At 53.4% G+C, this 22133-nt stretch overlaps 10 protein-coding genes across 10 annotated transcripts; 3 read left to right on the plus strand and 7 right to left on the minus strand.

Annotated features, from left to right (window-relative positions):
* Positions 1-326: 326 nt before the first annotated feature.
* Positions 327-3042, plus strand: PtrM4_041820 (UBP5, Ubiquitin C-terminal hydrolase; the record flags this gene model as incomplete). The annotated part of the gene is made up of 2 exons (XM_001937498.2): positions 327-1664; positions 1714-3042. The coding sequence occupies 2 exons, from the start codon at positions 327-329 to the stop codon at positions 3040-3042; spliced, it is 2667 nt and encodes an 888-aa protein (XP_001937533.2).
* Positions 3043-4177: 1135 nt separating this feature from the next.
* On the minus strand, positions 4178-5131 carry PtrM4_041830 (uncharacterized protein; the record flags this gene model as incomplete). The annotated part of the gene is made up of 2 exons (XM_066104432.1): positions 4178-4665; positions 4726-5131. 2 exons carry the CDS (start codon positions 5129-5131, stop codon positions 4178-4180), a joined length of 894 nt encoding a protein of 297 aa, XP_065958996.1.
* A 499-nt stretch (positions 5132-5630) lies between these two features.
* On the minus strand, positions 5631-6529 carry PtrM4_041840 (CaiD, Enoyl-CoA hydratase-carnithine racemase; the record flags this gene model as incomplete). Its single annotated transcript, XM_001937496.1, has 2 exons — positions 5631-6072; positions 6126-6529. The coding sequence occupies 2 exons, from the start codon at positions 6527-6529 to the stop codon at positions 5631-5633; spliced, it is 846 nt and encodes a 281-aa protein (XP_001937531.1).
* A 1602-nt stretch (positions 6530-8131) lies between these two features.
* PtrM4_041850 (uncharacterized protein) lies at positions 8132-10421 on the plus strand (the record flags this gene model as incomplete). Its single annotated transcript, XM_001937495.1, has 2 exons — positions 8132-9068; positions 9115-10421. The coding sequence occupies 2 exons, from the start codon at positions 8132-8134 to the stop codon at positions 10419-10421; spliced, it is 2244 nt and encodes a 747-aa protein (XP_001937530.1).
* A 173-nt stretch (positions 10422-10594) lies between these two features.
* PtrM4_041860 (AraJ, Arabinose efflux permease) lies at positions 10595-12145 on the minus strand (the record flags this gene model as incomplete). Its single annotated transcript, XM_066104433.1, has 3 exons — positions 10595-10881; positions 10939-11804; positions 11868-12145. 3 exons carry the CDS (start codon positions 12143-12145, stop codon positions 10595-10597), a joined length of 1431 nt encoding a protein of 476 aa, XP_065958997.1.
* A 1099-nt stretch (positions 12146-13244) lies between these two features.
* Positions 13245-14123, minus strand: PtrM4_041870 (putative sap domain-containing protein; the record flags this gene model as incomplete). The annotated part of the gene is made up of 1 exon (XM_001937493.1): positions 13245-14123. One exon carries the CDS (start codon positions 14121-14123, stop codon positions 13245-13247), a length of 879 nt encoding a protein of 292 aa, XP_001937528.1.
* Positions 14124-14645: 522 nt separating this feature from the next.
* PtrM4_041880 (Cast multi-domain protein) lies at positions 14646-16016 on the minus strand (the record flags this gene model as incomplete). Its single annotated transcript, XM_066104434.1, has 1 exon — positions 14646-16016. The coding sequence occupies one exon, from the start codon at positions 16014-16016 to the stop codon at positions 14646-14648; it is 1371 nt and encodes a 456-aa protein (XP_065958998.1).
* Positions 16017-16414: 398 nt separating this feature from the next.
* On the minus strand, positions 16415-16970 carry PtrM4_041890 (mitochondrial genome maintenance protein Mgr2; the record flags this gene model as incomplete). The annotated part of the gene is made up of 5 exons (XM_001937492.2): positions 16415-16556; positions 16605-16695; positions 16748-16777; positions 16829-16855; positions 16910-16970. The coding sequence occupies 5 exons, from the start codon at positions 16968-16970 to the stop codon at positions 16415-16417; spliced, it is 351 nt and encodes a 116-aa protein (XP_001937527.1).
* A 978-nt stretch (positions 16971-17948) lies between these two features.
* PtrM4_041900 (FHA domain protein) lies at positions 17949-20213 on the plus strand (the record flags this gene model as incomplete). Its single annotated transcript, XM_001937491.2, has 2 exons — positions 17949-19070; positions 19119-20213. 2 exons carry the CDS (start codon positions 17949-17951, stop codon positions 20211-20213), a joined length of 2217 nt encoding a protein of 738 aa, XP_001937526.2.
* Positions 20214-21228: 1015 nt separating this feature from the next.
* Positions 21229-22088, minus strand: PtrM4_041910 (Rpp20 multi-domain protein; the record flags this gene model as incomplete). Its single annotated transcript, XM_001937490.1, has 2 exons — positions 21229-21797; positions 21878-22088. 2 exons carry the CDS (start codon positions 22086-22088, stop codon positions 21229-21231), a joined length of 780 nt encoding a protein of 259 aa, XP_001937525.1.
* Positions 22089-22133: the final 45 nt, after the last annotated feature.

The following is a 22133-nucleotide window of genomic DNA, read 5'->3' on the forward strand; positions in this document are numbered from 1 at the left end:
CACCCCCTCCACTCCACGCGTTTCCTTTTCGCGGGCAGCCTCCGCTGCGCTCATGTCGTCCTGATACCATGACCCCGCCATCCTTTGCTCGCCCACTCACACCTCAACCCTCGCCTACAGCCGTCGCGCGACCCTGTCTGGCATTCAAATAATTCTCGACAAGTCCCTGCGCGCCCATCCCGCACCGACGCCCATCGCATCAGGCGCCATCACTGGTGCAGAGAAGCCCGTCGCCTCATCGTCTTTTCCCCGTTGCCTCACAAGTTGGCTGCTTGGTTTCGAGCCGGCGCCGACTGTCGAGGCAACACGGCGCATAATCGCCCATGATGCCCGGCCCATATATGCCTAGGAGGCAAGCTGAGCAGCAGTACTACCACCACATGCCGCCCCAGGCCCAATCGCCCGTCCACCACAATCCCTATGCTGCCCCCTACCACCACATGCAGCAGTATGGCCTTCCCCACGGCTATCCCCAGCACATGCAGCCCATGCAACAGTGGTACCCTTCTTACCAGCAGCCCCTACCACCGCCGCCGCCGCAATATGCCATGCCCCCGCGCCAGTTTCAGCCGCAGCCCCATGCATCGCCTGTAGTCGTTTCTTCACATCTTCACATGGTGCCGCCAGTCAACCGGGCCATGGGGCAAACGCCCCCCATTGTCCATTCGCGCACCCCGCCAGTGCCGCGCATGCCTACGCCTCAAGCCGCGCCCTCAACCCCTTCGGTTCACTCGCAGACGCACATGTCTTCCTCGACCCCGCAGACCAGCGCCACCGTCGACAGCCCTCCGCCTGTCGTCGAGCCAAAGCCAGTCCCGGCAGCTCCCCTGACCCCGCAGTCGACCACGTTCAAGCCCTTCTATCCGCCTCTACCCTGGCTCTCTGTTCCTGACGCCGAATTTCCCCCGCGCGCCTCACGGGGACGGAGACGGCGGAGGGCTCCTGTGTCTACCGAGGAACAGGGTCTCGCCCTGCCCTCCCGAGAGCAGGCTGTCGACCAAGGTGCCACTGAGGAAGCTGATCAGGACACTGAAGGCCACCTGACTCCGACCGAGGAGCCCGAGGAGTCGCAGGCGTCCACCATCGCCGGTCCCTCTGATGCTGAGGTCGACACACCCTCTACCTCGCACCCGCCCTCCGAAGTCGATCTGGCGCAGCCCACGACTCCGTCCACGACGACACCTTCGACTGCGCAAACATCGGTCCAGACCTCTGTACCCAAGAAACACGCCCGCAACTCCACCATACCCGCTGTGCCCCGCGTCCCCATCAGGAACGCCAAGGCGCCAAGCGCAGCTTCTACCACACAGCAGTCGGTTAAGGCTCCTGCCATAGCTGAGCATGAGTCTACGCAAGCTCAAGAAACCACTGCGACTACTTCAGAAGCTGGTGGTAATGCTGAAGAGACCCCAAAGTCGTCTCCGCCGAAGCCTATGGCACCAAAGTCATGGGCAGAGCTACTTCGAGCAAAGAATGCCCCAGCCCCAGCGCAACCGGCTCCTACTCCTAATGGCACTGTGGCTGCTCCCAGCGGCCCGGTTGTCCCAAAGAGCAACACGCTTGCCGATATCTTGGCCTCTTTCTCTGTCGATTCGGAGAAAAAGGTCTCCTTTCTTGAGCCCCGCGGTCTTGTCAATACGGGCAATTTGTGCTATATGAATTCCGTGAGTCAGATGCTGTTGCTTTACCAAGTGCAATGCTAATAATTTCCAGATCCTTCAGGTTCTTCTTTTCTGCGTTCCTTTCTACGACTTTCTGGATCAGGTCGCTAAGCGCGCTGTGCATAGCTTCAAGTCCGAGACTCCTTTGGTCGATGCGATGATTATGTTTTTGCGCGACTTCAAGCTCATTGACTCAGCTGCAACTGTTGAACAGCTTCGTCTTCGGTTGAAAGGCAATGATCTGGAGCAGTATGGTGAGCCGCTGACTCCGGAGTACGTGTACGATGTGATCAAGCGTCTTCCTCGTTTCGACAATATGAAGCGTGGCCAGCAAGAGGATGCGGAAGAATTTCTAGGATTTTTGCTTGCTGGGCTGCATGATGAGTGTGTTCATATCATCAAAACCGGAAAACAGAGCCAGCCTGCAGACACTATCACATCACCCAAGACTGAGCGGTCCGGTTCAGTGGATGGCGGCTGGGAAGAGGTCGGACACAAACAGAAAACAGCTGTTACTCAAAACTCTGGTGCTATTGACATCGAGAGTCCCGTTACCAAGATCTTTGGCGGCAAACTCCGATCCGAGTACAAGAGGCCCGGCGAGAAGGCTTCGGTCACGCTGGAGCCATATCAGCCGCTTCAACTCGACATTGGCGAGCAGAACATAAACAACATCTCCGATGCTTTAAAGAACCTTACTCGTCTGGAGACACTGGATGGTGCCGCACGCGGTGCCAAAGCGTCGACGAAGCAAGTACACATCGAGACATTGCCACCAGTCCTGATTCTTCACCTTAAACGCTTTCACTACGACGAGAAGGGCCCCCAGAAGATCTGGAAGAAGATCGGGTACCCATTGGAGCTGGAGCTTCCCAAGGAAGTCTTCCCTCCACACAAACGAGGAAGCTACCAAGTTCAGGGAGGCTTCCCCCGCTACAGGCTGACAGGCGTTGTGTACCATCATGGAAAGAACGCCAGCGGTGGCCATTACACGGTTGACATTCGCCGACAGGAAGGAAGGGAGTGGATCCGTATGGACGACACCATGATCCGGCGTATCCGCGCCGAAGAGGTTGCCGAGGGTGGTGCTGAGGAGGATCCCAAGGTTCTAGCAGCTGCCCTCGAACAGCACAAGAACGATGCTGGGAAGAGCAAGAATTTCTTCACTCAGCTCGACATGGAAGAGGAAGAGCCGGATAAAGGAGGATGGAACCAGGTCAACGGTTCCGAGAAGCAGAAGGATGGCGGCAAGAAGTGGAGCGGTGTTGTCAACGGAACGGCAACACCCAATTCAGCAGGCAAGAGGACGCCGCTTCCCAAGGAGAATGTACGCGACAACAAGGTGGCGTACATCCTGTTCTACCAGCGCATTGAAACCTGAGGCGAGCAAGCTGGAGCAAAGGAAGCCACGGACTCGGTGGAGGCGTTCAACATGACATGATATTCAGAGCCATCTTATCATGACTGATTGAAAAGAAAAGTAATGCAGTACGGGGCAACCTGACGTGGAGATGATGAAGCGTCTCATGAAAGGTTGCGGTTCACCCGCATCGCTTCGGTACGATGTACAAAAGAGTGGGGAAAAGCAATGTCGTGTCGGTCGATGGGCCCTATATGGGTGTTTTGATAGCACGAATGATGATGATGATAGAACTTCAGTTTGAGCTTGTTGAGCAACGCACATGTGATTGCTTTGCCGTATGACTGACACCCCTTGACCCCTTTCCTTACGTTGATTGGCCAATGCAACGGACATGCACATACCTACCATCCACAGCCCTCACCAAACCTCCCCTTATCCCCCTCGATATCACTCCTCATCTCTGGAAAAGTATCATAAAAGCCCTCCTTTACACCCCAAAACGTCAAGTCTCCATGATACCGCTCGAACAATGGACTTGGATAATACTCGCCCGTCCTGGAGTCTTGGAAAAACGCGTCTTCAAAGCTAAAGGGCCAAGCGAAATGGAGATGGTGCGAGTATGCGCGGGATAGAGCAGTCGATTGGAAGATGGAAGCGTGGTTTGCGAGGAGGCGAGTACGGAGTGTGGGCCAAGCGAAGAAGTCGAGAGCGATTGGGTGAGTGGTAGAGGCTTGAGAGGGACTTTTGGTGGGTAATGGGTTAGCTCATGGTTAGATTTGGAGATTGTTTTGTCAGAGTGACTTTAGGTAGACGGACCTGGGTTTCAGCCATTCAGGCACTTTATCCAATTCCTCTTTAGTAGCGTGAAGATAGTACTGATTCGTTAGCCCACCCCATCCTGTGCATCAAACCTTGAAAAGACTAACCTTTAATAGTTTATAGCTCTTGTATGCAACAGCCAGCCTTTCAATCTTGGGCAAATGCTCAAACAACAGTCCGTCCATTTGCCTCAAGATCGATATCGCGGGACATTTTTGCAGACGCTCGACTGGTACGGTATCCCAGCCCTGTTTGATGCCTAGAAAAAGTAGCCCTGGTTCGGCGGCTTGTGAGGTTTGAGGGGCACTAAAAAGGCGCGAAGAATTGGAAAGACTCAGTGGTTGGCGGTAGGTGAGTACTTTGCCGAAGACCTCGTTGCACCTTTTCCAGGTAGGACATACTTTGATTGACGCGGGTAGCCGCAGGTCGGGGTTTCCGATGTAAAGCGTTGTTGGTGAGGGTAAGCGCCAATCTGGGCCGAAGAGCTAGAGATAGGTATATGGGTTAGTCTGGTGACTGTTATAAACGAAACCAGAGTGTGTACCTCTTCCATCAAGGGTGCATATGGGGCGGCGAGCTGAGTATTGCGAGGCATCTCTTCAACGTCTTCTTCGTCGTTGACCGTAGCGAGTTCCAAATTTATATCCATGTCCAGATTGAGGTCGTTTGCTGTCGCTGGATCCATGACTGCCTGCACAGGCATGCTATCAAGATCAAGGCATCTTGGTGCTGTGAATGTCTCCGCGGAAGTCTTTTGATCGACGATACATGTCGATGATTTTCTTTGGTCATTTGGAAGAAAAGGCCTTGGCGATGGTTGTCCTGCCGTTCAGAGTGAGCTGTGCCACGTTTGTGCCTGAAGCTGCGTAGAGAAATGCTCACCGGTAATGCTGTTCGCAGCTGACGAACCGTTCTCGCCATGGCCATTGGACGCATTTACTGACGTAGTGTTACGTGATGCAACTGGACCACCTACCAGATTCCTGACACTATCGATAATCTCCTTCAACCGCACATTCTCCGCTCGCAGTTGGTCAATCTCGGACAACAAGCTCGCAGTGGCTCCATTGCTGTCTTGTTGGCGCAGTATTTCTATGGTGCGTTCCAAGTCGGCGATGTGTGCCTTTGTTTTTTCTCGCAAGGAACGTTGGGCTTCGCGATCAATGGCCCGCTTTCTATCCCGACGTTCCTGTTCACCCAGGCACGAAGCAAGCCGCTTTCGTTTGACAGCTGGAGCAGCGGCGGAGCTCAGGGGTGATGCAGCATCACTAGGTCGGAAGTCTACCATGGTCGTAGGATTACGTCAAGCTGGACGCTTCCTTGCTTCTGAATGGTACAGTAACAGTCAGCAAGCAAATAGGTAGCAATGTTGACGGGACCGAGTTGACAAGACCACGGCGCACCAGCGCGTGTTCCAGTCTGCTGGGACGGCCGAGGCGGAGGAAGGCCTTAGTCAGCGTGATCCCTAGCGCGGGGAAGGTGGGGGCCGGGGTATGTACCGTACAGTAGTGCGCACCAACGGGAAAGGGAAAGGGTAGAGTTTCTCCCGCAGCTTCTGAGGTAGTTAGGGCTTAGGTGGTATCCGAGCAAGGCTTATCACTGTGTCTTAAGCTTCCAGGAGTTGCGGAATTTAACATGGGCAGGGGACAGACGATCAAGTGCGGAACAAAATTCGGGCCATATTTTGGCCTCTGATTCAACATCCATGCATTGCATCGTTTATCGCACTATCAAAGGGCAAGTACCGGCTGCCTAAAGACTAAACAAGATTAGACCAAGAACACCACCTACAGCTTGGAAGGCTTCCAATTCGGTTTCCGCTTCTCAGCAAAAGCGTTTAGCCCCTCCAATGCATTTTCACTTGTATTGAGACGGCCATTGTACTGCTCCATTGTCAACTGCGTCGCACGCTCGACGCTTCCAGTTTCCCAGGCTTCCCTTAACGCTGCGCGAGTAACGATGGCGGAATCCGGTGAGATAGCTGCAATCTCATTCGCCAGCTTCAGAGCCTCGTCCACGACACCTTCCGGAGTCGACGAGATGCGATTTACGAGATTGAGCTCTTTGGCCCGCTGCGCAGTTATGGGTCGGCCAGTCAAAGCCATCTCAGTCGCTATGGGCATGCCGACGTTGCGGACGAGGCGTGCCGGGCCTCCTGCACCCGCGAAGATGCCGCGCAGAGCCTCTGGAAGACCGAAAATCGCATGTGGTGCAGCCACGACCATGTCGCTGCAAAGGTTTAGCACATAGCCAGTATGCTCAGCGTTTCACGAATGACATACCAGCCCAAAACTATCTCGAAACCGCCTCCGAGTGCAAACCCATTGACAGCCGCAATAACTGGCTTCTTACCCATCCTGCGGCTCAGACCGCCGAATCCACTCAGCGGATGCCTCATGAGCCCAGGGCTCAGCTTCAATTCCCCGCTCCGAATCTTGCCAAGCTGTATCAGGTCCTGTCCAGCACAAAAGCTCTTCTTACCCGCGCCAGTAACAATGGCGACGCGTAGATTCGGCTCGTGGTCGAACCATTCGAACACTTGTCCCATCTCCAGATGACCCTCAAACGGGATGCTGTTCATCTGTCTTTCCCGATTGATCGTGACGAGTAGGACATGGTCGGCGGGATAGGATAGACCAACATGCGAAGTTGGAGGTGGAGCCGTCTGGGGCTTGATCGATGACATTTTGGTGACAATAGAGACGCGTCGCCCTAGCTATCTTCGGACGAGGCTACTGACGCAGTTCTTGACGTATCTACCGGTCAGATGAGGGTAACAATCATGTTACATATTTGCTCATATGAAGAGGAAGAGTAAGCTCGCCACGACCTTGGACCGAGGCATCTTCAACCCCCGCAAAGAGCTACCTAGGTATCGGCATCCAGCACCCGTACCGCTAGCTCCATCACAACCAAGTTCCCACATGTACCCTATTATATTAACCGCTTATGAGTCCAACATGTAACATTCAACCGTGATACTCCGTAAACGCCTGGTTTCATCAAACTCGTCCACACCCCAGCTTCTACACATGCGTGTGCCCGCCCAAAAGGGGATATGCGTATAACGCCGCGCATACACCCCAGACAAACGTCCCGACGACAACAAGGCATCCGGCCAAATGTGGCACCGTTCGATGTGCGATGACCAGACGTCCATGCCCATTTATCATGGGTGGGTAGATGTAATACCGCCCCGTGGGTGGGAAGCCTGGCTGTGACGCATCAGTCGGGCTGATGTCGATAACGGAGTCATGAACGGATCTGGGGGGCTTGATGCTGCCATATACAGCGTCTCGAAATGAGGGTTGCGACGCGGTATCGCGCGACGATGGGTCATTCTGGCGTGAGCGTCAGCATCATCTGCATTCCTAGTGTCCCGGGGCTCACGGCTGTACCTCGCCTGCCATTGCGTAGCACAATCTTGGGATGTTGCAAGTGGGTATTAGCGGAGAGAGAGATGGGTCTCGGGAGCTGTCTATCGCACACGTATTATACAAAGTCAAAAGTAAGGCGAAGTAGAGCCGGATCACCTGGCATGTCCCGCAGGCGTCGCTCAGCCTCGTGCGAGGAACTTGGCGTGTCTTATGCTTTGTAAGACATGTCGAGCACAAGAAGCAGACATGTCCCCAACCTCTGTCCATGTTCTGGCGGTGAATCTTCTTGCACAGCCAGCTCTTCCGAGTGCGTCAGACTCGTACAGTGCCGCACAGTAGGCCAAGGTGCGAAGCGCTGAGCCTATACCGAAGCAGAGGATATTGACTCGGCCCCCAGGTCATGGTACCTGCCGGTAGAACTAGACATAATCGGCCAAGGAGCGCCGCACCAACTGTTGATCATCATTCATCGTCTCCAGTGGGCAACTTCCTCAACGGAAATGTGTCGGTGATCCTGTGCAACTTAGCAGTACAGTTTCAGTGTCCCTCTGCAGAAAGCGGGGTACACCACGCTTACTCTGGATCCATCAAAGCAGGACTTTTGGCCAATATGCAAGATCACAAGTGGGCAAATGAGGCCCAGTCGATTCGTCGCATCATTGGCGGCCTGTCGTCAACTGCACATGTGCAAGACGCAGCAGATGCCCGGTTGTGCGACCCGACTGCTCGAGGTAGGCTACACGGCATGTTTGCTGCCTTTTCTCCCTGCATGAGGGCAGTCGTATTTGACTGCTCGATTCCGACTTTGCTGGCTTTCCATTCGTTTCAAGTCATCTTACACTCTCATCTGGCTCGCTGAGCAGCCCGAGACGGCTGGCTCACTACTTTCCCACCCTTCCAGCCTCACCATCATGACCTGGCCAGTTACTGTCGGTGATGGAGCCACCGTGATGGAGGACAGTCCTGGAACAGAGCCGCTCCTGGCTGAGCCGACCCCATCACCCATCAAATACACGTTTATTGACCCAAAAGACCCCGAGGGCTTCCTGAAGCGATGCTCGGGTGTGTTGAAAAAGACGAGTTTACGCTGCAGCGCTGTCATTGGCAAAAAGACGCACCTGAATACTCACCCCACCTACCTTCCTACATGCAGCGCCCATCGCGACCAACGCAGCCTCGCGGGGTGGTGCCAGTTCAAACCCCCCAACGGAGAGAGATGCGGACGGCTTTTTCGCTGGACGCCGCCGTCGTACTTTGAGCTTTGTCACGAACACCAAGGTTACCCCGGTACGCCCTGTTACTTGCTCAAGCAGCTGCCACTTGAGTTGCGTCACGAGATTTACCGCTACCTACTGCCTACCGAACCCATCGGGTCCTCCACCATTACGCACCATCAGGAAGGCTCCGATGAAGCTGGTCCGACCGGTCAAAGGCTCGTCGCAGTTCATAGGCTCCCTAATCTTCACCTCCCGCAATCTCGCTATCACTGCAAAGCGCCAACATCCAAATGTGTCTTTCCTACGCGACTAGTGAGCCTACTTCTAGTATCCCGTAAAGTTCACGACGAAATAAAGGACTTGCTATTTAGCATTGCCACGTTCAAGGTTGATGTTCGTCGAGACGGTACGTTCATGTGTGGGCGCCGACTGCTGGAGCCAAAGCGCGCGGACGGGTCATCGCACGTCTGGGCTGCCGAGGCCGATGACGCTAGGAACAGGTTCCTGAAGACATTCAATTGGGGCTTGGTAAAGAACTATACTGTCGATATATTGTTGGAGAACTGGGTCAATGCATTTCTTGGAATGGGCCCTGCCTGGGACGAAGAAGTCGAAATCTACGATATACGAGGTTGGTCTGTGAAGTCATACTACTGCATTGTTGTTAACGACTACAGATTATATCTCCGTTGTCGTATCAGGCATCCTGGCCAAAGCGCAGAAGCTGTGCAAGCTTCAAGTTCGACTCTGTCTGTCGGAATTCCAGTGGTCAGAAGAGCAGATTTTCTCAAACTCACGGTTACTTTTCGAGCCCTTTGAGCGACTACGCAATGTGCGTCAGGTAAGTCTGGGTGGTGTGTTTCAAGGACGGCCAGAGGACAACTCCATGTTGTTAGTCTCGCCCCACTCACCATACACTCGGGGGCTACCAGACCGTCTCGAGACCTGCTCGGTACCATCACTGCCTACCAATGACCCAATTTTGGTTGCAGGCATGCCTGCATTCGATGCCTATGTCTCTGAATGGAAACGCAAGATTTCTTCCAAAAGCTCCACGGCTGTGACCGAGGAACCACCCATCCGGAGAATGTTTGCCGAGTTCCGCAACTTCTACACCCAGCTGTCATCCTATGTACCAGACGTCATGTACCGAAGTGGGAAGCATACTTTTCTGCATCGAGCCAGGGTGGCTCGCGAAAAAGAAGACGTGATAGTCTTTCGAGATATCCAAAACGAGCTCGTTCACTACTGGACTGCATACCTACTGAATGAAGAGGACCGCAAGAGGAAAATGAACACAATCTTGGAGAATCTTCTCAAAAGCGATAAATACCCCTCGCACGTCTGGGAAGAGACCAGTTCAAGACAGATGCAGTTGCCATCAATCAATAGCAGCAGTGTGCAATCTCCCATCCATCTAGATTCCAACAGGATGGCCAGCGCTAGCATACCGACCAGGGGAAGCTCTGTAAATTCACAAAGGGAAATGGAAATGCAGGGATATCGCGAAGCGGAGCTACGAGTCATACGTGCGTGGACGCAGAACGTAGACCAAAGTGTGGGACGACAGCGTACGCTTTTACCTCGCCCTGGCCCGATAGACAGCCCAACTTTCCTAGCCGAATGCTCTGCCAAACTAGCCAACGTCAATGAAGCCAACATGCGCCAACAAGCTCGATGGCAGCAAACCGGTACTACACGAGATGGGTGGGAGCAATTCGATGCTCTCATGTGCGGTGAGGATAGTAGCCCAAGTACCATCGCCGCCGACGATACGTACAATGTCGCTTTTGAGAATCACTATATAGCGCCCGAGGGTGATCCGGGCCCGTCTACCAAACGGCGACGCATTGATTACGCGCCTCAGTCGGAAATGCAGCGTTCGCCATCTACATCTGGACCCATATATCCATATTTGCCTTACTCGGGAAAGGGAAAGGGGAAAGCCCCCGTACAAGCCAGGGATGAGGTTGGTTCATACTAGAAAGGGCACAGAGAAGCAAATACGACATGCAAGAGCATTCACTTGGTTGAAGAAAGCGAGAAGTATCTCAAACGGCCTTACGTTATTGTCATTTATAAAGCTTGTAGTATTATATATTATGTTCAAACAACTTTTTATGATATTCTATCTTTTCACTCGCCACATCTCCTGCTTTAAACCTTCCATCCTTTCTTCTGTGTTTTCACGGTAAAAATCCACAGCACAATCAGACAACACGTGCCAATGATCAAACAAACCCCACTCCACACCTGGACGCCGATGAAGTCTGTTCGGCCGTCCTTTTTCTTGAGCAGAGCACCCGCAATGGGCGCGCCAATAAGCGTTGCAATACTGGATACACTCCATGACATTCCCAAGCGCGTGCCTAGACGCGAAAGATCCGGGGTGATGTTTGCGAATGCAGCAGAGGGAAGAGTTACCAGACCCGCAGAGAAGAAACCTAGCGCGGAAATGTTAGTTTTGCAACTACAGGTAAACGCGAGCCGGGAATACTTACCCCAAAGAATACTAAACGCAATAAACGTCTTTTCATCTTCGATGACAATCCAACAGAGAGATAAAATCCCGCTTGCGAACGTACATATTGCCCATGTGACAATAGCGCCTAGCCAATGCGCCACAACAGCAGACATTAGTCTTCCGAAGAAGCTACCTGCGATGGCAAGGACGAGCATGTACAACGCAGTGCTCTCGCTGCTTCCCAAGCGCTCTTTAGCATACGTTGGGATGTAAAAGTACGGCACGATATAGCCAAGGAACGTAGCAAAAGTACAAGCCGTAAAGATAAGAAACAAACGGTCTGTGAGGGCCGTTTTATCGAAGAGCGAGCGACGCTTACGTTTGCGGTTGAGCCAATCCGATCCAGAAAGAAGCGCTGGGATAGAAAGCAGCGCGGCGGCGAGCGCAACGAAACCAATTGCGCGCATAGTCCAGGGAAACCCAGCAGAGTGGACAAGCTGGTTGAACATGTTAATATAAATGACACCACCAACAGCAATACCGCTCATGACGATCCCCAGTGCAAAGGCTCTCCGCCGACTAAACCACACGCCCACCATGGCTAAGCTAGGGATATACAGCAGACCCGCACCCAGCCCCATGCACAGACCTTGGCTCAGGAACACCTGCCAGTACTGTGTGCTCAGACTCAACATCATGATGCCTAGCACGACGAGGGCGTTGCCGACAAGCAGCATGGAACGGAAGTAGCCGAGGTCGAAGAGCGGACCTGACATGACGCCGACGATGATGAGGAGCCAGGCTTGCGTGGTGCCGATCCAGGATATTGCCGAGGGGGAGGAGCTGCTGAGGAGCGTGGTGCGGTAGTAGGTTTGGAAGACGCCGTAGCTTAACGTGAAACCCCTGTCACATACCGTTAAAATCGGCAATTATTCAAAGGTTCGGAGAGATTGTATCATCACGTACCAAATGTTGATGTAAATCATGAAGCCGCCAAAAACTTTTAACCATGCATGTAGGCCGCCATCTGGAGGAGGCGGAATTGCAGATTCTGCAGTGACGGTTGACCGAGCATCGAGTTGTGCTTCTTTGTCTTCGGCTACCTCATCGCTCCTTCCTGGCTCTGCGTGTTGCACGACATCTTCGTCGCGAGACGCCGATGAGGGGCGACTGTACTCTTCCCCCTGCGAGTTGAACTTGTCTGAGATGACATGTTTCTCTTCTAGCTCTGATTGTGCCGTCATCTGGTTGTAAGAGCAACTCGTTTTGCAAAATCGTCTCGAAGGCGTTCTTTTTATCCTAAATTAAATGATCCTAGCTCCTATGATTCCGACTCCGATATCATTCCGACGGGTAACTGTTATCGAGTCATGCAACCAAGAAGCACCGGAGCTATGAGCTGGCACACGCTAATATTCGCATGTATGTTTCGACGGAATGAAGGATTGCGAGAAGATGAGTCCGAGGTAGTTTAGCATATGCGGACTTTGCACGCGGAAATAACGCGCGGGGACTCCCACCGCCTAAATATCCCCACACTTCTTAGTGCTGGATGATGTTGGTTTGTGTGCGGGAATAACGTAGCTACCGAGGTCGGGGAGATGCCCGATACTAGGTACACGATGCCAAGGATTGCACAAGGACGGCACTAGACAAGTCGATACGAGAGGGTCAAGCATTCTATCTGTATTCAGACCCACAAGGGTCGGGAAGATTTCGTGTCCAGACCGAACGGCCATTAGATACCTTCATGGCTGCCGAGATGCAAGCCGAATATGGGGTGCGGTGAGCTTTTTATCGAATTGCAAGGGTACAAGGCGGAGCCACCGACAGGAGAAGCCTATCGACAAGGAACACCGAGCGACTGTGCTCGTTTCTTCACTCTGTGGTCCGACCAAAGCTGGTACGTGAACGAATACATGTTGAACCACAAGAGATTTGGTGCGCAACTGTGGTGAATGTTCTCCGAGCTGGATGACGGGAAGGCACACGGCTTCAGCAAGACATGGGTAATGAGTGTGACTTCAGGACATCTTCTTCCGTAGCGTTTCTGCCTGAGGTCGCTACGGCCCGCCAGAATCTTGGACGCAAGAACCCAGAACTCGGGAGTGTGCTAATAGCGAAGGATGAATGAGGTGTCCGAGTTGGTTAATGATCTTTGAATTCTTATATCCGTAAAGTGTCTGAAGTGAGAATCGCAATCCGTCCGGCAATCTTGTCAAAAAACCCGCAAAGATGTTATACAATGAGTGCGCCGGTGCTGTTCAATCGTTCAGCTGAAATCCGTCGAAAGTTCGTCTTCGAAGTCGGCCATGGGCCGTTCTTGAAACCAACGCCGTGTCTTCAAGCCGAAGCTGCCGGCTTCGCGAACTTGGCTTTCCTGGCCTCAGCAGCAGCCCTGTCCTTTTCGCTCATCCAAGTGGTACCGCTACCGCTACCGCTACCACCAGCGCCGCCTGCAGTCTTCCTTTCACTGCGACGGTTATCATTGCTGTCCCGGCTGTCTTTGGCGTCTCGGTTGCGGTTCTCGCGTCGACCTCCACGGCCTCCAGAGCGGCCTGCATCCCGACCTGCGTCGCGACGCTTGTTGCTGCTTGCATCTTCAGTACCTTCTCGTGTCCGTTTTTGGCGGCGCTCTCGCTCCGGCAAAGCCTCGTCGAGTCCCTTGGGGGGACCGACTTCTCCAAACTTCTTAGCACGCTCCAGCTTCTTGAGACCCTCGTCGTCTTCGAACTTGGTACCGAACTTGAGGGCGCGCTTCTTACGCTTTTCGATCTCTTCGTCAAGCTTAGTGGCAGCAAGACCTCTTGAGTAATCGGGGATGGGCTCCTGTTTCTCTTCGGGCTTGGCCTCTGTGTCTTCTGCGGGCGCTTCTACCTTCAGGTCGTCCGTTTGGGCGGGGTCAATATCGGCGACTTGATTGGGTACGGCTTGAGGATTCGGTGGCTGGCCTTCACCTCCAGCGTTGGCGACAGTCTCTGCGTTAGTAGTGACGGTCTCTTCTTGCGTAGTGGTGGTGGTGGCAGGCGCTGCAACGACATCGTCGCCTTCGTCGTCCCAGTCGATCTCATCTTCACCGCGGGTAGAAAGCTTTGCGCTAGACTTCTCGTCGTCCTTCTGTAGGCGTTCAACCATCTCTGCCTTCTTGCCGGTGTGAGGGAGCTTGCGCTCTTTGAGGAGCGCTGACAGCTCGTCGTTCTTCATCTTGGAGTAGTCCGACATGATTGCGCAGACGGCGGTTATGGACGTGGTAGTCAAGGCACTCGACGCGACACGGACAGGGGCGCGTGTCGAGAAGCTGACGGGTGTGTTGAAAGGTCGAAGAGTGTCGCACAACAAATCTTGATTTGTCGCTGATTGGGATGCGATCGTAAAAGACGGCTTAAATGGAAGCGCGCGAGCTGTTCGATAATGGCGCGACAGGTGTGGGCGGAACCACGGTCGTCCTCGTACAGAGGAATGAGCTGGAGGGTGAGCTCGGACCGTCTTGCGCTAAACCTGTTCCGGCGCTCCGCAATCCATTCATATGCTTTTGTTAAACCTTGTCGCTATTGTGTTTCAGATTCACAGCCGGAAGCAGAAGGATGCTTCCGCATCGCGTGAGTTATGTAATCGCGACACATGTTTAGTGTAGCTTCATCAAGGACAATGGTCGAGGTATCACATTTCATTCTGACTACAGCTCGCTACCATTCACTACAGTACTGTACCCTCTCCATGTGGCCCGATTACCGTATCCACTGCTTACTCCATCGACCGAGCTCTCACCCTCTTGCGCGGCTGATCCACACTCTCGGCCTGACTAAACATGTCCCCGTCAAGTTTACGCTTACGAGGAGAAACGGAACTTCCGAGTCGTCCTGTCGGGTCCGAACGTGTGATTTGACAGTCAGTCTGCGCCTTATCTTGAGACTCTTCAATCTTGGAGAGTAATAGCTCTGAAGGAGTTACCCGTCCTTGTGTAGGCCTCGAAACTGTGTTCGTATCAACAGGCTTTGGAGTTCCCTGCAGTATTTTCACGCGTGCCTCGTATGTTTGGATGAGCTTTTCCATCTTCTGTTTCTGTTCGTTCTTCTTGGTCTTTTGAGTTTGTCGGAGTGCTGCGTTTGCATCGGCTAGCCGCTCAGCCTTTTGCTTCAGAAGGCTGCTTTCATGGCGCCTGCTTTCAAGCTCGGCTGCATGTTCTGACCTAAGCACTGCAATGTCTCTGCTTAGTCGCGAGACCTCATCGTGGACGTAGGGTGATGCTGATTTGATGGCTTGCGGACGGCGTTGCTTTACGATTGGGTGTTGTTCTTCCAGCGTTACTTCAGATAGGCTCGCAGACCTCTGCTCTGCGATTTGAGCCTCATACGTCTCGGCCTTCTTTTTCTGCTGCTCGCACTGCATCTCCAGCACTTTGGCCTCCCACATTTGGTTAAGCTTTTCCGTTTCTTGCTGATGCTTCTCCCGCACCTTCTGATCGAAGCATAATTGGACTTTCAAATCCCCGATCCGCCGATCTTCTGCTGTCTTGGCTGCGTATATAACGTTGGATATTGTGCCTCTCCAAGATTTAATGCATCCTGCTATCTGGCTCGCTGATACCATGTCCTGCCCTTGTGTGCTTTCGTCTAAGCATTTCATACAAGCTTCCATGACTTCCTTGAGAACTTTGAGTGCGTCATAGGGACTGGCTGCACGAGAAGGACTTGATGGCTTGTCATGGGTTGAGAGCGACATGACTATGGCTTTGGCGATATCGGCAGCTTCAGGCGCAGCGCCTTCATTATCAACGAGCGAGCGAGCCACGGCTTCTGCAATGTCCTCTTCACCATTGGTGTCGGAGTCAAGTCTATTGCGGTGTAACACACCAGTCCCTTTCAGGCTGTTGCAGGATGGACTGTCATGCATGGCCGCCTTGTCCCGTGCTGCTGTTTTACCCCGACTGGAGATAGTATCAACGCGTCTTTGCGCCTTTGCTCTGTAGTCCCTGCGTCTAGCCTGTTGACTGATCCTTTCATAAGCTTGCTCGCCTTTGGTTTCGTTTTCGTTACTACCGGAGGCCTCTCTTTGTTGAGTCGAATTGCTAGGGCGAATAGGGCGCTTGCCGTATGGCACATGCGGCTTGCGCATGGTGGGTACATCGAGTGGAAACATGTTTGTTGTGGTTTGAACTGACCAGGTTGCGATGGAAACTTGGACGCAAGTATCGAAGTGCAGTGCGCGTTGGCTGATTGCAGGCTGGACGTTGGCGGCGAAGAGTCTTTGCAAGCGTTGTAGACCGATTGGTAGAGAGCGTACTATGCTCATATACTGAAGAGGTGAAAGTGAGATCACAAGCAAGTTGCACAGCAATATTGGAAGTGGGGCCGACGGTGAAAGTGAAAGCCAGTGTATGACTGATATCATTCACCTTTGCGCCTATTTAACCTAGCAGGCAATCGACCCGTTAAGATTTTTATGAGAAATCGCTCCGTCCTCGCCAGAAACCTGTACCGCCATGGAGGATTCTTGTCTGGACATTATACGGCCTAGTTCTTCTCCTCGCGTGCGGCGCGTGGGTACTGGTAGTGTCGCGGAAGGATCATGGGCCGGCGATTGGCGGTGCGGAAAGCTTCAGTCGCAATGGGGGAGCTGTCGGTTCGGATGGTAGTGCCGATGGCCATGAAGAAGCTGTCTCGACGTTAGCTTTGGCAGGCACGTATGGGCGGACATGCATACCCAAACGTGGCGGCTGAGCCCATCATGTATTGGCCCAGCGTCCTTAGCATCCCATTCGGGCCCGGACCAAATCGAACAATGTTGGTGAATCCTACTTCTTGTTAGGAAAGGACCTTTTGTAGAAGCGCGGGGTCAATGCGCACCGAAAATGAAGCCAATGATCAAACCGACAGCTGCGCACATGTCAGATTATGCTTGTGATTGTGTTTACTCGTAGAGCGTACATCCACCCATCATGCCACCCATCTTCACTGCATACTGTCAGCCACGGCCATACATGTCTAGGTGCGCAGACGGAAGCCTACGCTTGTCAAGAGTTGAAGGGCCATGCGCGCCCTGGGGCATGGAGCCAACTGGTATGGGCATCTTGGGGAGTGTTTGACGATCAAGTGCAAGAGGGGAGGCACAGTCAGTGTCAGTTGGACGTCGTCCCACTTGCAAGTTCTCGCCGCGGCTCTTCCAGCGCCAAGAAGAGAGGCCCGAAATCCGGGGAAAGTGTGGCCATGGGCACTCTCGCTCTCGCTCTCACTCTCACTCTCACTCTCCATGTCGAGGCTAATCGACTTGCCACTGCACATGTGCCGTCATGATTACGGGTTGAGACACGGGCTTGCAAAGGCGAAGATGCGCTGATGGAGAGCGGCTGTGGCATAGGCACGTGACTCTCGACACTCGACCACCCCCCGGGCATTGGAGGCGCCTGCGCTCGAAAATGAAGCGGATTAGTTTCGACTGCGGCCTGTCTAACTGTCATGGTGGGTGGGCTGTAGCAGCATCTGTCTCGTTTCATCTAGGTAGATATTGCCATCTGTGCTTGCACCCTTTCTCCACGCCCGCATCACGCCTGTGCCGTTGTCTCGCCTCGCCCATCTGGCCAGTCAGCGTTGCATGGAACCAGGCCCGACAACAAACGTCCTACTACTCCTCAACTCAACCCCCAAACCAGCCCATCCAGACTATCTATCCCCCGCAGCCCATCCAGCAGCCTAAGCCGTGGCCGCGCCCGCAAGAGTTGCACTTCCAGAGACACTGCTTTCCGTGCTGTGCGCCTGTCTGCAGTGCCTTGCATCATCGCCCTGACGTCGCACCCTTTCTGCCTGTAACTAGTAGCACACGACCGACGACGACGCCTCGACGACACCCAGAGCCCGCCTGCTACCGCAACGCATGAGTGTATGACGGCGCCCGCGACATTTTGCTGCTGCCGCAAAGCTGTTGTTGCAACCCTTGGGCCTCGTCACGCTGGTGTCGCGCCGCTAAAAACGGAGAACACGGGAAGCGTGCAGCAAAAGTGACGGCCGAGCCTAAACACGACCACCTCCTTCCTTCGACACCACGTCGCCAATGACGGCAGTTGCGCCCCCCGTCAACTATCAGAACATCAACCGGCAGGCATGGAGCGCTGAAGGCGTGCCCAACGGCGGTGGCATCTTCATGCCGAGGAAAAGTGCCCAACGGTCAAACTCGTCGTCGAGCCTGTCTTCCCAGGCCTCGACCACATCCACCATATCCGCTGCCTCATCATCTTCGTCGCAGCCGAACAGCACCGCTTCCTCAAACGGCTCCGACTGGGCTGCCACCCGCAAAGCAAAGACGCCAAAGGGATTATGGCCTGCCACCAAGACTGAGCCTATTGCTGGAATCACTGCTGCACGCCCGCAGCCCATTGCATCCGTCGGCCCCGGCTCCTCTGCTGCCTCGGCCATGAGCGCACTGCAAGCACCGTCTGCCATGGTCCCCTCGCAACATAATGGCGCCCTCCAGGCCGCCCAGCAACAGCCCAACGGTGCACAACGGACACCTGCCCAGGAAAGCACCGCCGTCCTGCACCTTGTCCCCATGAACGGCACCTTTGAGCGCAAGACCATCACCGTTCCCTTCTTCCCGGATGTTCTCCGCATTGGCCGACAGACCAACAACAAGACAATACCGACGCCGCTCAACGGCTACTTCGACTCAAAAGTCCTGTCAAGACAGCACGCCGAGGTATGGGCAGACCGCCAGGGCAAGATATGGATCCGAGACGTCAAGTCTTCAAACGGCACCTTTGTCAACGGTTCCCGCTTGTCGCAAGAGAACAGAGACTCGGACCCACACGAGCTTCGCGAGCAGGACATGCTGGAACTTGGCATCGACATTGTCAGTGAAGACCAGAAAACTATTGTCCATCACAAGGTTGCTGCTCGTGTCGAGCATGCGGGCATCTATTCACGCTCAAGCAGTGAGATGATTGACCTCAACTTTGGCGAAATGGAAGGCCCTCAACTGTCAAATATCATGGGCTCCACCAGCCAACAACAACTGGCAAACATGCGAGGTCGCACACCTAGTCAAGGTTCCATCAACGGCCAGCGAATGCAGGGCCCCGGCGCCATGGCCAACTATCAAAACGGCATGCAGCAACCACGACATCCCAACTTCTGGCTGCAGCCTATCACCATGGAGCAGGTAGTCAAGAAGCTCAACGTAAGTATCATGTCAGTAACCTGCTGTCTTCACCTCTAACAGCAACAGAACGAGATCAAGGCCGCAAAGCAGCAGTCGCAGGACCTCCAACAAACTCACCAGTACATTAATGCCATCCTGACAGCAGATACAAAGAAGGAACTCACCAAGACATCTCCAATCAATCAAGTGAGAATCTCACCCATCAAAGACAACAGCCTCAAGGCGAGATTCTCTGACCCACCTGCACCACCTCCACAGCAACCCTTACCCGAGAAGCCTGACGCCGCCTCGTCCCTCAAGAGGTCAGACACTGAGCGACAAAAGACCGCATCTCCAGTGCGGTCGGATGCACAGTTGTCCTCGCTCACCGAGGCTTTGACTAATGCGAAGAAGGAGATAGAATCTCAGGGCATGCGACTACGAGATCTCGAGACTCTGTTAAACGAAGAGCGTCGCGCGAGAGAAGACGCCGAAGAACGAGCGGCTCGACTTGAGCGTGAAACGAACAAGGATCATGGAGATGCAGAGACTGTTGTTGGCGACAACGATGCAGAGGAAGCCGAAGCGGCCGGGCCAGAGCATGAAGAACTCACCGGATCAGACAACGGGTCCGTGCCTTCTGATAGTACTGAGGATACTACGGCCCGCTTGCAGCAACGTCTGGAACTGATGATGTCAGAAATGAACGAGATGAAGCAACAGATGGAGCGTTACCGTGAACGAGCCGAGACCGCAGAGACCGACCGTAAATCATTGGCCGAAATGATCGAAAAGATAAGAAAAGATAATGCAAAAACAGCAAGCAACGGAACTCGCCGGCGAAGCAGAAGCGATAGTGCGTCGGAAAAGATAAGCGCGCAATCCGGCATGAACCTGGGGGACAGTCATGAGTCTGAGGAGGGCGAAATCGTCATCATCAAAGAAAAAGATCTCGACGAGGACGGCCCGGAAGCTTCAGCTCCGGAGCCGAGTCGTCAGAATGGACATCATGTCCAACACAAGGATTCGAAACAGTCACGGAATGCTGAATCCCTGGTCGCTCAACGGCTTGACCGAAACCCCATGTACTATGGCGGCCCGGTTGGGGCCATGGTGGCAGTTGTTGCAATAGGTGTGGCAGTCATGACGATGCTTAATCAATACCCGAAAGCCGAGCGTTGAGCAACAGTACACTAGACAAAGTCTTTACAGACGTTGTCGAGTACAGCGAGGCAAGCGCATAGACATGCATACGGAGAGGATGATGCACGCCAGAAGTGGTGATTACGATAGCGATTATTTTGACATTGCCAGGCTACAGCCAGACAATATCCACTTTTGGACATGCACTATACGCATCCTTCGTCAAATCGCCACGGAACCGCACCTTGAGCATTGGTTGCATTTACTCCGTTGAAAGCAAAGCCACCACCACATGCAGGAGCGCGACACTTAGCAACACCTAGCACAGGACCATCAGCTATCCAGACCTATACCGGACACCGGAATAAATATCCATATCCACCACACAAATCGTAATGCTCCAACAGGAGCGATGTCACGACATCGAAATCACAGCAACAAACCTTTTCCTTGACCAATTCCAGCGCAATCTGGCGCATTCACCGTCACAACAAAGTTTCCTACCGGTGTTGAGGAGGTCTCGAGCCTCTGTTCAATCGTTTAGGCGAATTTTTTCCCTTGGGTCCTTTCAGTCGATATAGCTTCTGGCAAGTGAGTGAGGGGGTGGAGGTGGGTAGGGAGCATGGGACAAACAAGTAGCCTATAGGACGGCTAAACGTTTTCTTTTTCGCTATCAGGTTTCAGCAAGGGCAGGCAAGCAAGTTTATCTACCATTTTGATTTTTTCCTATGTTATACACACAACATATGTTTTCGATCTGTTATCTGGGTGGCTTTTCTTTGTGTTGTTCTTGTTGTTTGTTTTCTTTAGGGGAAATTGGATTCTTTTCTTTCTTCTTCTTTTTTCTTCATGGCATCACGAATGGGTAGATGGATAGGTTGGAAAGTGGAAGCGGGATATTTTTCGCGCCACAACCTTCAATGATATATACTTTGACCTCTCCTCTTTTTGATATTCTTCTTCTCGTTTTGTTTGTTAGGTGGGCTAGACTAGCTTTTGCTTGCAGGTTTAATGCAAATGCAAATGCAAATGAGAATTTGGACATGGACAAAGCTCATACCAGTCCTATACTCACAGTCACTGAACTTAGCGTTCGTATCCTCGTCTCGGGTATATCATCATCCGCTTCTCCTTCGGCCTGTTGTTCCTGCTCTGTCGCACCACTCTTAACTTCGATATCATCAACCGCCTTGACATTCCCCAACTCAACCCTCACCCTACAACTCTCATCTTCCTGGAAATGTAGCCCTATCTCCAGCGCCCTAGGTATCGCCCTACCCGTCGCTTTCAAATACACCATCCCGCCTACTTTGCGCGCTTCTCCTTTCTTACTCGCCTCCTCGGCAACGTTTCGCTCCACATCTTTTGCCTCTAGTCGCCCATTCGCTTCTAGCACTTTTGCACCGTGTTGCCCCCCTCGGGCTGCTCCTCCTGCTCTACTGTCCAGCGAGGCGGCGGATTGCTTCTCACGCTTTGTAATGTCTGCGAGGAGTTTGCGCACACGCTTGACGCAAGGGATGTAGGGTGTTGTTGCAGTTATGTAGATTGTCTTGGGGGAGGCGGATGAGGAGTGTGGGGTTGGGAGTGCGGGGTGAAGGAGCGGGCGGGTGGATATTGAAGCATCTGGGGTGTGTCAGAGTGTGGGCTTGAGATCTCTCGGGGTCTTTTTGCACAGTATTTGCGTATGTAGGGGGTAGACGTACTTTGGGGGGGTTTGGCGAGCTTTTTGCGGTTAACGGGCTTGCGGGACTTGGGTGCTGGTTTAGAGGTGGGCGGCAGTATTTGGCCTTCTTTCGGGGGGTTCGGAGTAAGGTTCGGGGCGCTTAGCGTGCTCTCTACTGCCGTCTTGGGAGTGCATGTTGTTTTGCTGGATGGTGGTGGCCGTTGACCGCATGGTGGTGTTGCATCTGTCATGGCGATGTCTTCGGGTGTGCTCTGAGGCTGAGGCTGAGGCTGAGG

The sequence above is a fragment of the Pyrenophora tritici-repentis genome, chromosome 10 (assembly GCF_003171515.1).
Source record: "Pyrenophora tritici-repentis strain M4 chromosome 10, whole genome shotgun sequence".
NCBI lineage: Eukaryota > Fungi > Ascomycota > Dothideomycetes > Pleosporales > Pleosporaceae > Pyrenophora > Pyrenophora tritici-repentis.